Source organism: Vidua chalybeata, chromosome 11, assembly GCF_026979565.1.
Source record: "Vidua chalybeata isolate OUT-0048 chromosome 11, bVidCha1 merged haplotype, whole genome shotgun sequence".
NCBI lineage: Eukaryota > Metazoa > Chordata > Aves > Passeriformes > Viduidae > Vidua > Vidua chalybeata.
This window is the reverse complement of record NC_071540.1, coordinates 1,403,971-1,419,171: the sequence shown is the minus strand read 5'-3', so window position 1 is coordinate 1,419,171 and position 15,201 is coordinate 1,403,971. Positions and strand designations below refer to the sequence as shown.

General features: G+C 44.0%; 1 protein-coding gene across 4 annotated transcripts in view; it reads right to left on the bottom strand.

The window, feature by feature from the left end:
• The window catches only part of BEAN1 (brain expressed associated with NEDD4 1), a 57,038-nt gene extending 42,057 nt beyond the window's left edge, over nt 1-14,981 (bottom strand). For all 4 annotated transcript variants that reach the window (XR_008432914.1, XR_008432912.1, XR_008432913.1 and 1 more), the window contains exons 1-2: nt 14,874-14,981; nt 13,655-13,729 (exon numbers count right to left, since the gene is read on the bottom strand). Coding sequence is in view for 1 of the 4 variants with exons in the window: in XM_053953283.1 (XP_053809258.1) it covers nt 13,655-13,729; nt 14,874-14,898 (100 nt within the window). In the remaining 3 variants the exon portion in view is untranslated. The remainder of the gene's footprint in view (nt 1-13,654; nt 13,730-14,873) is intronic.
• Nucleotides 14,982-15,201: the final 220 nt, after the last annotated feature.

Here is a 15,201-nt window from a genome sequence, read left to right as displayed (position 1 = left end):
TAATGTGAACACAGCTGCTACTGAAATGTGCCTGGCAGCCTTTGGATTCTGTCTGGCTCTGTCCTGCATTCCTGGGCAGCAACAGTGCTGCTCTGGGCAGGCTGGTGAAACAGAGATTTTTGGAGTTCACTTAAGTTAACAAAATTAATTAAGAATTTATATTCTAGCTTGTAGAGTTATGTGTTAAATTTTAACCTTTTACTTAAGAAACCTTTGCCATGGTACAAAGGGCATAAGAAAATGCAAATTTCTGAAGCTTCTTGCATAAAGAACAATACCAGAAAGGACCGAAGATGCAAAGAACCCAGATAAAGAAGCTCCCCTGTCTCCAAGTCTATCAAGACTGCCAGACGTACACGAGAAACACTGAAGGACCGAAAGCGCACGCGCAGAGAGGAAAAGTTCAGAAGTTCAGCCATGAGGAAGACCACAATCTTCAGCCTCAGGACCACAGAGAGACCCCCGTACGACCACCACAGCAAACCACGCGTGCCCAGAAGGGCGTGGACCTATTTAGCATGAGAGGCAGAGACAAGCGGGGCCAAGTGTTGAATATGCATGAAAAAGTTGTGCAATGCATTGCATATGGAACATCTTTGGGAATAAAGGTGTGGGTCAGCCTGAGGCTCGGGGCACAAGTTTTGGAGAGCGATCTCACTTGTGGCTGGCGCTGACATACATACCCACTTCATAACTACCCCAGGGTGTGGAGTCTATTTATTTATTCTGCATATCACCTCACTGGCACTGAGGGAATGCTGCACCAGGGTAACTCAGGGGAGCTTTGCTGTGGCTGCTGCTCTCTGACAGGTCTTGCACGGTGCTTTGGCCGTTGCCTTGTCTGGAGTGTTTCTGTGTCTGCGGGGCAGCAGCTGCTGGTGCCTGAGGGGTGACTCTGCTCCCAGGGTCACTTATGAACAGTCAGTGTGTGAAGACTGAAGATCATCAGTCCTTGCACTGACAAACAATGAATTTTCCCCCAGGCAGTTTCTGAGTTCTGTGCACTCCTGTAACTACTGCAAATGCTCTGTTGGTTTGGAGCTCTTAGTGGCTGTAATGTGTTCAGAGCAAACCTGTGAGTACTTGACTCTAATTTTGTCAGGTGTCATTCCTGTAGATTTTTACTAGCAGTGAAGTGACAGCTTTGCATTTAGAAAAAAATATATTTACATATATTAAGAAGATTGTTGCCAGTCACTACTTTATGCACACCTTTATAGAAGGGCAGAAAATAACACATTCTTATGTGCAATGTAATTAATTCAAGGTTATTATGGGATCCTGGCAAAATGCAAGATCATCCAAACTGGTGTTCCCATTAAACCTTTCACAGCTGCACCCAATATGTTTTCTCAGAGGAAAAACCACAACCCCATGTCTAGCTGTAATCTCTGCTGATCAGGTTATGAATTCAGAGTGTAAGAACCTGAGATCTTGCCTAAATTCAGGTCTCATGTTTCTCCCATGCACATTAACTGTAATCCCTAGGAATTCTCAGTGTAAAGTCATAAGCTTTTGTGCTCCTTGGATCTAACCTACCTGGATGCTGCTCTATTGTCAGAGTGTTGTGTGGGGCTGGAACTGCTCTGGGCAGCCTGGGAGTGGGTGGTGCTGAGCAGGGATGGCGGTGAGGGCCTGCTGTCCACACTCTGCACGTCCAGAGGGTTTTACTTGGCATTTTTCTTCCATGTATCTCATGCCCATTTGAGGATGGAGGGTACTAGGCTCACCCTCAAATCTCATTTTTTTGGGTTACTTTCACCTGAAGTGTCTTTACAGGCCACTGCCATTGTAACCTCTGGTCCTTCTGCATAATTGAGGCCACGCTCTTCTGTGTAAAATGTCATGGTAACTGAAATCCACAAGCGATTAGTGACAGCATGTGATCAATGCTATTTGAGTGTAGAACAGAGGTCTAAAAGCAGTTTGTCTCTTAGATGCTGTTAGTCACAAAGTGGGTATGCTAAAAGGAAGGGTTCAGTGTTAAAACTGTAGCTTGACATTAACGTGTAAACATAACAAGGCAGGAACTGAAGAAGCTGAGGTGGTTACATCTCCAGGTTTGCTTGTAAACAGCAGCTGCTGAGACTGCAGCACCCTTGTGTTCATCACAGATCTTTCAACACCTCCTTCGACTCCTTTGCAACAAATCTGGTTTTAAAACAAATGGCTAAAACTGTCTGCACTCTGTATCAAAAGTACCCCATGACTCCTTTAAATACACTGAATATCTCTGGCAGTAATTCTGCCCTCTCCCGTGGCCAAGCATCACTTGAATCAGCTGTGAGGTGGTTTGGTTATTCACATTCCACTTCCAAATGCAGAGGCCCAGCCAGCAGCCACTGCTCTGCAGAGCTGCCAGTGCCTAATTGTTTCTGGCAATGGAAACTGCCTTTCTTAGGCTTTTTTTCTTCCTTCTCCCTCCTCAACTGGCATTTCAGGACAGTAGCTTTCATAATACATTAGCTTAATGCACTCTGAGCTTGACCACAGCTTCCATTCCCACTGCTGCCTGAACCACACATGGTCCTTGAACTCAGCATTCAGTACAAATTATTTAGACAGATGAATAAATAAGCCTCTAAATATCCATGTCCTTGCAACAGCAAAACCAGATGAAACCTATTGTTCAGAGCAGCCTATTGCTGCAGACACTGAGTTGATGAGCAGATGGATTCACATTCACAGAATGTGGGGGCATGATTCAGGAAAGTGAAGGGTAACTCACTTGAGCAGAGTTTCAAGGACATGTGGACTCTGCCACAGTCCCTTTTCTAGTGACAGCAGAGCCAGTGTAAGAGGCAGAATCTGTCACCACAGTGGGGTTCATTTTCAGCAGAAGGCTCAGTTCATCTGAAAGGAGGAGAAACAATAGATGATTGTGTAACAAGCAATTCCTTCTCAAAGTCAATCTTGCTGCTTTTGAAAGGCCCAGCTGGATGACAGCTTTCTCTGCTTTGTCAGACCTGAAAAGGGTCTCAGACTGAAACAAACCCTTCCTCTCCTGTTGTTCCAGGCATTTTCCATGGGTTTGAGCCAGATGAGGTCCAGGTGAAGCACATCAGGGAAGTCACAAGGCTGCAGTGCCTCTGAGCCTTCTGGCTGCCTGACATGCTTGAACACCCAAACCAAAACAATGCATCTTCGCCACAGCTGAACACACAAAATGGTTAAATGGGAAAAAAAAGAGATCTGTTATTGTCTGTAAACCTGAAGGACTGGATTAAGACCTCCTTAGCCGTAAGCGTAACTGTCATGGTCCCTTTCCAGTTTCACAATTAAGGGTAGGAACTGAGTCTGACAGAGTGGGGAAGGATTTTTTCAATATTCTTAATAAAGCCTTGGGTGAATTTATGGAGACATAAACTCAGGGCTGGTTTGCAGAGACATGAAATCCTATCTAGTAGGGTCTACAGCTCTGCCTGAAGCCAAATGTTTTACTGGCCCCTCAGTTAAATGATTGAAGATGTGTTCCAGGGTTACTCTTGATTTTGGGGGCTGAGAAGAAAACTGAATCACTCCTCTCTGCCTAGAGAGGGGGAAAAAAGTAATTTTCTCTTGTCCTTTGACAGTGCACTGGGGTTCCTTTTATCTTTATGCACAGAGACAGCAGTGAACAGACATTTCCTTCTCTCAAAGGAGAGATGGTAACAGCCAGAAAAGCAGTTTCAGGTCATGCTAATATTCACCTGTACAAAATATATTTGCATTGAGAAATGGGAGTGTGGGTGGGACTGGTGTCACTAGTCACATCTGAGCAGGGCCACCCCTTCCCATGCCAAAAGCAAAAAGGTTCGCCTGCAGCAGCAGCAGTTTGGCTTTTCATGTCCATTAACATTCAAACAGCAGCTGCATGACACAAAGTTTAATGGGAATTGGGGTATCTCTGTGAAAGGAAGTATATGGGGCTTTCTTCTGTGTTTTACATTTCACAATACAAAATGGAATTTCCATGGAATTTCAGTGTCCCACTGAACCATCTAAACCACTGAGCAAATAACTGAAAAAAGAACTTGTCATGTAAATATATTCCAGTTTCTTAGGTTACAATTCTATTAACATACTATAAGGAACAAACAAAATTATGGAGATCAGGAAGTCAGAAAATTCTTCAGGAAAAGAGAGGTAAAAACTTCCTACATTATTCAAAGAATATATTATTTTATAATTTTTCCCCATTTCACCAGAAGAGCTATTGAAGGTGATCTTGTTTGGATGGTACAAAAAAAGCAAATAATTGTCTGACAAGTGCATCTGAGTGTGCACTGACACATGTAGAGTCTTCCAGTAAAGAAAGAGAAGTAAGCCAGACAGAAAATTATTCATTAATGACTAAATTAAATATTTTTAAGTTTGGTAAGGAAGAATTTTGTGCAGAAAGATTCTTTGGAAATCAGCTTTACTTTTCAGCAGAGTATAATGAATTCAGGTTGCATCCAGGCCACTTCATGTGAGCAATCTAAAACATTCCAGAGGCACACAAAGGTTCAGGCCCAGCTTGAAGAGCACGAGCTCTGGAGCACACAGGCTCAGAGGTGCAGGCTGGTACCCAGCAGAGCACAGGCACGGCTGCTACATGAGCTTTGTTACCTCTCCAGTATTTTTTATTTGGAACCTTTTGTCACCTTTGCAGCTGGAAAATCCTGCAGTTTGGGTAATTGCTCCTGATTTCCCCTCCTGCACAGCTGCTCCAGGGGAAGATGGCAGTGTCCCCAGTTCATAAACATCACCAGGACTGCCACAGCAAATCTCAGCCTGAGCCCTTGCACCTGGCACCTCTGCCACCTCCCAGAATCACTGTGTACCTTCAGAACATTGTGCTGCACCTCCCAAACAGCCTCTGCATTTCTGGCAGGCATCTCAGACAATTCCAGGTAAAATCGCATGGAATTCCCAGCAATTAATGTTGTGGGAGTTCCTGTCTGTGCATGGGTTGTTTTGCTTGTTTGTTCGTGGGTTTTTTTAAGGGTGTTATTTGTTTGTTGCTTTGTTGGGTTTTTTGTTTTTTTTTTGGTTTTTTTTTTTTAGAGTTAATAAAATGAGAGAAGCAGCAGCTAAGCAATAATAACTTTGTGGTGCCAAGGGTAGTCCTTGTGTAAATGGGAACAACTTTTATTGGCGTTGGACTGGTTGCACAGTCATTGCAAATGTCAAACAGAAAAATGATGCAAAGGGAAAACATAATTTGTTAGGAAATTTATTGTCGTAATTGGTCCTGGTAATAATTGTCATAATAATTGTCATATTAATTTTCATATGTAAGTAATTGTCACATGTAAGTAATTGGTGATATCTTCCATAAATCTGTTTAATTCCTAATCTAGTTCCAAGTTGCCCTAATGATTTTAAACCTCTATGAAGTTGCTTCAGTTTACACCCTTTTGTATCTTCACTGTGCCTGTTTTCACCAGTTCAGAACAATTCTCCTCTACCACTGGCTGTGATGTCACCACTTTTTGGACATATGAAAGTTTTCTACAGTTCCTGCAACATAAAATTCCTGTTTTACCTTTCACCACTTCACTGGCTCCACTTTGAAGGCCACTCTAATCCAAACACCTCATGTCCCATGAGGTAATGCTGTGTGCTGTCAGCTGTTGTGGAACTGGGAAAGTCACTTTGGGATCTGGCCTTTATGAGAACACCAGAAACCCACAGTGATGTTTTGTTAGCCTCAGGGAGAACTATTCAGATTGTAAACTGTAAAACATTACATGGGCAGATCCAATTTCCTTTGGACTGAGAAGCAGTGGGGTACAATGATGGTTACAAAAATGGGTGTGCAAACCTATCCCAGCTGTAGCAAGTGCAAATGATGTATTCTGTGAATCCAGATGATACAAATGTCCCATCTGTTCTCAAAGGGAGCTGTAAAATAATCCCCAAAATTATGAACACTAAAAATATGTCAGTGTTCTTTTGAGGAAGAGAGTGAGGCACAGCCAGCAGGCAGGAACAGAGGCATCACAAACTGACTGAGCAAATAATGAGCTTTCAGTTCTTTGCAATGAAAATTCTTTTGAGACTGATTGTTTCACTGGTGGAAAAATGCATTACTTCCCAAGGTGATCCTTCCGTACATGCTGCCAAAAGATATTTTGTCTTCAAAGCATGTTTTAAAACTAAAATTGATTTGAAACCTGTTTTTCCTACAGATGACAGGGAGCTAAGAAGCCTCTCTTAGAGGAGCCCTTTCTGGTTCTTCCCCTGTTCCCATCAGAGAGGGCCATGCAATGGGTGCAGGGTGTGGATTCTAAATCAGCCTACGTCTGATGGATTTAGCAAGTGGAAACTGGGAACTTAGGAACATCAAAATGGCCACGTCAAATTTAGGCTAAGGGGCAGTATTACATAGATGTGATGCAAAAAACTGACCCACAAGTTGAAAACTAATCTGCATCAATATTAAAATACAGTAAAAAAAGGTGATAGTTTGCAGCTAATTTCCCTGTGTCAGTAATTTTTTTAGCCACATGTCCTCTGAACTGTGTGTCTGCTGAAGTGGGTACCCAGTTGTTACCACAGCCAGTGAGTGATAATGAATGAACCACTCATGGCCCAGGTTGGGTTGCCATTTAATGTTCTGTATCTATGATCTAGAGGAGCATGACATAGAAACCTGTGCCAAACACAATATAAACACAATTCTTATCTCTGGTGACTTCTTGTGCCCGCTAGTTCCTCAATATTTTTGCATTGATGGCAACTTAAGAAAAGTACAATAACCTTAAACCAGAGCACAGACACATAAATGTAATTTCTGTACTACTACAGTACCTTGATGCCACCTTTATCCCTGCATTTTACCTTGTCCTTGGCTGTATTTGGGAATCATAATTTGAAAATCTGGGGGAAAGTTCTTCTTTTTACCTCTACAGATGCTACAGCTCTCCTGAAGAGTTGCACATCTCATGTCTCAAACTTCAGGAAAATTTCCAATTTACAACTTGCTTCATTCAGTAGAATGGTGTTTGTTTGTTTGTTTTTTTAAATCAGAAGCACATAAATAAAGCTCTGAATTAAGGGATTTTTTTTTCTATTTTTAGCTATCTATCAGGTTTTCAGATCTCTTTCAGACTGATTAATAGGATCAAGTGGCAAGAGTGCAGTTTCCACTCATGTTTCCTTTTAGGATTGTGCTGTTCTAAAACGGAAGTATTTTACAAAATTGTCTGTGTAGTTAAAAAGTATTGGTGATATTCTGCTTTTGTGCTCTCCCTAAACACCTGGGCATTTCTGGTTGGGATTGCTGCTCAGAGATGTGCTGTTCAGCCAGAGCACCCAGCAGGATGCATTGGAACTGTTTTCAGTCTACTATTTAATGTCCCACATCCTTTCTAAAGGAACATCTGATTCCACAAATGTGTTTACTGTGAGGAGAGTGATCATTAGTGCAGTTTGATGTACTCTTCAAATGATGCAAAAAAATCACCCCAAATAGCTCCTCCTTTTTGCTCCTCTTTGCAGAGTGTGTGTTCCTCCCTTAGCACCAAGTTCCAGGCCAAACCAGAAATCACTTTGGATTCACATTCCTCTCTGGATGTGTCTCTGACACAGAGCTGGATTTAAAATATCCAGTGACTAGGTATTGTTGGGCTACTTGTCAACATGGCTGCTGCAATAAAGCAACAATTTGTCTTTAAATAAAAAATAAAATAGAATAAAATACAATAAAATAACCCCCAGTTAATTTACCTCTTAGAGCTTTTATTGTTCGGTCAAGGCAGCAGGGCTTTACCCTTTCTCTGCTGCCCAGGGAGTGAGGGCTCTGTGGTTCCCTGTATAACCACTGCCCTTGGAACAAGTTTCAGGGCATTACATTGAGGTGACAACAAGGAAACCTGGTTTGCAAATTTCTAGAAACTCTGGTCTTCTGTGTTGTGCTTTCTGTGACCAACTTCTTTAACAAAGCTGGTACTTTTTGCCAATTGTTTGGGCCTTATGTGCTGGGTATGTTTGGAGAATGAAAACAGCCAGTCTGTACCTCAGTAGTTTAGCCTGGAAATAACCAAAATACTGATTTCTGCTAATAAGAAGAGACATTAAAGTGTGGATTAGAAGCAAAATTCAGTATGAGGGGGTCTTAGTAAGAACTGGTCTTCCAGCTGGGACTAAAGAGCTCACAATTACTCTCTCCCTGAGAGAATCTCGGACCTCTTTTGTAAAGCTCATCTCTTTAAATCCTGAGGCCTTGCTGTAGAAATCCCTTCCCCAGTGGAATGGAGACTCCCCTGCATTTGTCATCTAACCACAAAAATCATTACAGGTCCTCAGTAACTGGACCAGAATTTAGAGAATTCCTCTCTTGTTAGCAAGAGTCAGTGCCAGGGAATGGACAGACAGGAACCCAGTAGCCAGGAGAGCCAGGCTTTCTCCTTGAGCTCCTGTGTAATTTAAAGCAATTGACTTTTCTGGCAGCCTGTTCTTCCTCTGCCCACCTTTTGTGTTTTCTAGGCATCTGTCATCTGAAAGGACAAGGCCAGTTGTTTTGTGCAGAACCTGGAGTGATTAAGCTTCAGTTTTAGTTGGGGCTTTTAAGTAGAAGTAATCTTGTAGCAATTTTGCAGCTAAATCAAAATAAAGCTAGGATGCTGAAAACCTGTAAGGATCAGATGCTTACAGAGCTGCTTTTCTTAAACCATAAAACTAATAAAGATTACTTGTCAATGAAGGAAAAAACAATTGCTGAAAGACAAATCCTCATTTTTAAGATGGAAACAGAGTGATTAACACGCTTGCAACTAAAAAGCGCAATTAAAAGATAAGAAACTCGGAATTAAAGAGCCCACAGAAACAAAGTGTCATAGAAGAACTGTTTGCAATAGAAGTAGACAGAGGTCATGGGGCTTTAGCTGCCATGTCCTTTACTGAATTATCTTCACACAGGTTCTTGAGGTCTGTAGGCTTCCCTATGTCATATAATGTGATTAAAAAAAAAAATGTCAGGGGTATTTCAGGAAGTTCCAGCAAGAAATGTATTAAGTCTTGGAGCTAAAATCCCTGTTTGCATAAATGCTGTCAAAGCCAGCTGAATTGCTTCTGCCGGCTCTGAGCTGGAGGCAAACATCTGAGGACAGAGACTGTAAGGAAGCTTTACAGAGGAGTCCATCTCTCCTGGAGAGATGCTCTGCATAAAGGTATCTGGGCATGTGCCTGAACACACAGCTCAAACAGGATCCAAACCAAACCTCCCCTCTGAGAGGAGCCCTCTTGGTAGGGCTGCTTGCAGCAGCTTGATGAGATCCCCTCCAAAAACGGAAGCATCATTTTATTTATTTGCTAGAGAGCAAGTTTGGACTAGACTCTGCATGTTTGCAATGCAGGTGCATGGGAACTATGCATCTATTATTTCCTAATCTATTATTCTGAGTGGAGAAGTGTGAGTTGGGAGAAGCTGCTTGAAATGAAAGCATTAAGTCAGTAGGCAGAATGGAAATGATTGAATTGGGAGTTGTCAGCCTACATCCTCATAGGAGGATGAGAAACTGTCAGGCTTGGAGAGAAATGGATCTCTTCTCAGTGCAGATTCCACTAAAAAGGTGAAGAAATTATTCTTCATGTAACAGGTGATTCCAAGCCATCATGAAGTAAGTTGATGGCAGAAAGATGCTGACTATTACTTAGTGGAGGAGAGGAACAAAGGATTCCAAGGTGTGGTTCTGGAGGTATTTGAGTATCCTTCGCTCCTGCCCAGCTGGAGTCATTAAAAATGAAATGCAATGTGGAAAACTGTAGGGAGATATGGGGTATGTCCTTAAGGAAAAGGAGATGGGAACCTCTTCAGCAGCTTCAGAAAAACATCCACACTTGAAGAAGAAATAGAATGAAGAAAAGAGCAGATTATTCTGGGGATTAAATTTTGCTGTGCACTTAAGAGGAGATTACTGCAGTGCTTGTCCCTCACTGTCTGGTACCACAGACCTATGTGGTATCTGGCATTTTTGATAATGAGTGGTGCATGTTGGTGCTTTGATCACTGACACTTCTTAAGGCATCCCACAAGTGCAAGGGGATGTCCTGCTGTGCTGTGCACAAGTCTGGCTGCACATGTGTCAGGCTCTCTCTTAAACTCCTGGCGTCCTGTACCTTCCCAGGCCAGCAGCTCCCACCAAAGCTGGAAACAATCTCCTATCTTTCTGCATGTCTCAAATCTGGGACAGACAAGAGAACTCCTGAACGTGCTTGCAGAGACTCCAAATCACCCAGTCTCTTTTCTGGTTTGGCCTGAGGCACTGAGCTCCATGTTTGGGGCAGTTACATTCCTGCTGATGTTGTGCTTCCTGTCATTGGGAATTTTGTTTGTGCCTCAGACAACTGCACTAAACTGGCTGAGTTTGGAGTGGGAAAAAGACAGGATTTGCCATCAAGAGCTGCAGAGTCCCAAGTCTTCAGCAGTGGAGAGGGCATTTTATTCTTGCTGTGTGCATAAAGATTTCCTTGCTTATGAGTAGAAGTTTACTCATCCTTTCGCTGGGGTCTCAGTGCTGGAGTCAGTGGCAGCACAGCTGGCAGCCAGCTGTGCTCTTCTGCTGTCCGTGAGCCAGATGCTGAGGGACAGCCTCCAAGGTGGCTCTACTGATTCCAGGATGAGGATTTTCTGCACTTTTCCCTTCTGAGAACTGTCCCCTGGGCCTGTCTTAGGTGGGTTTTTGTGCACAGCCAGCCACAGTAGGAATGCTTCTGTTCCTTCTTGATTTGGTGAGAGAATTCTGTTTAGTTCGGACAAGTTTGTAGACTCTCTAAAGATTCTAAGACAGGAATCTTAGTGCTGGATTTGAAAATGCTGTTTGTGTGTTTTAAAGCTCTGGGTTTTGTCATTCATGCCCGCAAATGAATGTTTTACATATCTCTGGACATTCTTTGTGCTCTTAGATATAAAAGCAGCGATGTAGTTGAATTGGACTACCATAAATACTTAACATTTGAATACATGGAGTCACTAAATAGCTGGAAATAACTATCTTTTTATAATACCACATATGTATTAGCAATCTGCATAATTGATTGAATAATCAGTTGGTTTGACTGCTTTTACTTGTATCTACAACCAATTTCCTCAGAGATAAATCTCAGAAGTACTGGGAAGGAGGTGGAGGAGGCAGGCACATGCAGAAAGGGAAGGCAGTTTGCATAGAACCATTTTTCTGCCTTTTTATTTCTCTGACAGCTTTTGGACCCCTTCATTTAAGCATTTGAAACGCTGACTGAGGTTCATGACTGCTGATTAATAATTTATATTCATCATCATTATTTTCTAGAGATAAATCTGAGATTTATTCTGAAAACCAACCAACTGTCCAAACACAGCTGACCAAAACCTAGAAACACTTTGAAAAGAAAATCCAGTGTTTCTCTCAGAAAAAACCACCTAAAACAAGAAAGTCAAAACAAATCTGTTTCTGACTAGGAAGTTCTGTAAATGCTGACCCTGCCAGCCCACCTTGGCCCTGTGTCATTGAAGTCACTGGGCTCCCTCCCTGAGTATTCTCTTGCCTGGACTTTGCTCGGGTCACTTTTCCCCTTTGTCCTGGACTAGAGCAGGATTCTCAAGGCACAGCTGTCTCTGTAGGGGGAAAGCTGCAGTCCTGCTCCTGCGCCTTTGCCCTTGCTTAGGAAATTCACTGTTTGGGCAGTGCTGGAGGTCCTACTCTACAGGAGTTCTGTAGAGGGCACTGTGGAGTCTCCTTCCTGTGGTACCTCCAAATAGCCTGGGATAATTCCGGTGAGCCGTGAGAGATCTGAAAACCTGATAGATAGCTAAAAATAGAAAAAAAAATCCCTTAATTCAGAGCTTTATTTATGTGCTTCTGATTTAAAAAAACAAACAAACAAACACCATTCTACTGAATGAAGCAAGTTGTAAATTGGAAATTTTCCTGAAGTTGGAGACATGAGATGTGCAACTCTTCCCATGAGCCATGGTTTCATTTCCAGCTAATGCCCACCTGGTGCTGTGTTAGTATTATCTGTTCCTGTCAATGGAACATTTCAGAGCCTAGACATTACAGGAATTAAAGGAGAGAGCCCTTCTGGAGAGGGTCAGAGTGTCAGGCCTGGCTGAGCTGGACTCAACTAGTTAAGGCCAAAGGAAAACCATGGTCTAAACCACTTAATTTTGTAAGCACCTGAATGGAAATGAGAGCAATCTTCACACTCCTCTGAACTGGTTGCTGCAATTGTTCTAGTACAGAACTCTGCTGATCTAAACCCAATGCAATACAAAGATGTCCTGCAATGAAGTGCTGGGAAACATCACTCTGTGCATTATGTAAACCCAACATTTCTGGGGGAAATAATCTCAGCATTCTTTTTGCAATATTGACCTGTAACAACACCAGCACAGCATGGGGATTTTCTTGCCAAGCCCACAGGCAACTCACTAACAAATGAAGAGACTGCCAATGCAGCTATACCAATGTCCACATTTTTGTACTGGTATTATGTATTTTCTGTGACTTGGGTGATGCCAGTTGGCCATCTATTAGGCAGCAGCTACTGATTTTGCAGTTGCTCTTCAGCCTAGCTTTAATGTGCTTTTTGGAGGAGTTTAAGGGATTACCAGACAATGTGAAAGACAGCACTTCCATTTACTTGGTGTTGTGCTGTCTTCACCTTTACCAACCAAACTCTGCTCTCAATTACCAAAGTTACCTTAGGGATAGATCCTAAAAATCCCTGCTGTGGCCAGAAGCTGGTTCTGACTCTATGAACATTTCTCCAAGTTTGCTGTCACGATAGGTTGTGACAGTAAACATTAAAATGGGTATGATTTCTAGTTTGTGAATGACTGCAGCTGTCAGACTTTGTGTTCCTCCATGTGTGTTCTAAAGTAAATTAAGGGAACTTCTTGTCTGTTCTTCCTTTAAACTGCACCTTTAGTTGTATGATTTCTCAGCCATGATGGGCAAGAACAGTGTTACAGAGTCACAGTTCAATTATAACATTCCAGCACAGCTTTTCTTGAGCTGCAGCCCTTGCTCCAGGAGGGCTCTTGGTGGGTTTAATTGTTGTGCCTTTTTCTCATTATGCATTCTTCCATCCAAGACACTGGACATGCTGCCCTGCTTCTCTGCATGCACGTGGTTTTCTGCCAAAATAGGACCAGTGACATGAGGATAATTGGCTCCTATAATGCTGTATTTCCTTTTCAAAAAAACCTTAATGTAATGACTACAAAAGGCAGTCATAAAAAGGAGAGTAGAAGGAAGTAAAACGTCAGGAATTGTTTTATTTCAATGACTGGAAGTAATTTTTAGCCACATTTGTTTCACTAGTGAGTGCCAAAATGATATAAATTTTGACTGATGTCAGTGTGCTCCATTTGTCAATTTGCTAGTTTGCTGTTGTAGGAGAAAATGCTGGAAGGAGGATTCTTTTTTTTAATAAAATATTGAAGTACTTGTACCTGACACTAAATTTTATGGTCCTTTATTTCAGACAATTCTATAACTTCTGTGAGTTTGGTGTGCCTAAAGGTGACAAGGTTAAGGACATTTCTGTTAACTCCATTTTTTTCTCAGTCAGGAAGCTATTTGCTTTTTACTGGATTGATGTTTAGCTGCTAGAGAACTTTAAATATAACATTCCTGCAGCTGTACATGACTGCAAAGCATGCCAATAATGCAGTTAAAAAAAAAAAAGAGAGATTACTTACGGAGATTGGAATAATTGCTGCCTATTCCAATACTGATGGAGCTTCCAGAGATGAGAGGAATATGGAAGAAAATAACTAAAAAGGGGAAAATGAAGAGAAAGTTTCTTAATAGCAGTTTGGTTTTGTTTGGTACCAGATATGAGTTGAAGGCATGTTAAGGTTCACCTGCTCTCTCTGGGCAGGATTGCACATCTCAGACCCAGAGTGCACACACAGATGCAGCTTGAATGGGGGGAAAACACCAAACAAGCCATTGCTTCATACTTCCAGGAATTCCTCTTGTTCAGGGAATGATATGAATGCCTCTCAGATTCCAAACCCCACGTACAAACAACAATGTGTTACATAAATATGCTAATTATTGTTAAGTCATTCACCAGTCTCTGAAACGGGCACCTACCACTGTAAAACCAAGTAACTTCCTTGATTTGTGCGAGTGCAGCTTGAATGCATCGGGCATGTGTGTGCCAAACTGGGTTAGAATAAATTTAGTCTAAAATCTCATACACATACTCCCCCTATGCACTTAGGCTTTAATATTTATAACTTGCTCTTCAAAGATTTATATTTACAGGCAACAAAATGTACACAAGTAAAACGTGTCCTAAATAACCAAATCTTTAGATTTCTTAAAAGATGAGCTCGTTTGCTAATACAGACGGATTTAACGCCTGATCCCCGAGAGTCGCTCGCTGTCTCACGGACTTCGGCTCGGGGGCTCGGCGCTGCCCTGCCCTGCCGTGCCCAGTCCGCGGCGCCTCCACCGCTGGCACGGCCGGGAAGGGGCTGCTCCCTTCTCGGGAGGGGGCCCGGCCCACACAAAGTTTCGGGCAGGGTCCTTTGGGCTGTGGGATCCCCGCACCCCGCACCCGCGGCTGGGCGGCAACCCACGGGCTGCGCGGCCCCTCAGAGCCTGCCCGAGCCCGCTCGGCTCCTGCTTTACCCCGGCATGGCTCACGCCTTTCCCCAGCTCGGTTCCTTCCTTACCCCGGCTCGGCTCAGCTCTTTCCTTTCCCCGCTCGGTCCAGGCTCTGCCTTTCCCCATCTCAGCCCCTGCCTCTCCCCAGCCCGCTTCAGCCCCTGCCTCCCCTCAGCCGTGTTCGGCTCCAGCCCCTGCGTTCCCCTATCCCGGCTCAGCCCCTGCCTTCCGCCGGCTGCTGCCTTCCCCCATCCCGGCTCAGCCCGTACCTTCCCCCCACGCCGCCCTGCCCTGCCTTACCCGCCGCCGTGCCCGCTGTCTCCATCCGCCCCCGCCGCGGCTCCCCGGGGGCCGACGGGGCCCCGCCGCCTCCTGCCGTGCGCGAGGCCAGAGCGGGGCCGGGCCGGAGCCGGCGGCCCCGGGCTGGGGGCCGGGGGGCGGGTGACCCCCGCCCCACGGGCAGGGCCGCACATGCCGGGGGCAGCGCGGGGGGGCCCGGGGCCGCACATGCCGGGGCTGACCCCGCCGCTCATCCCTCCTGCGGCAGCGCCCGGCAGCGGCGAGCGGCGGTACCGGGGCTGCTGCGGGGATTCGCTGCCTGCATGCGCAGCTGTAGGCGGATAGCGGC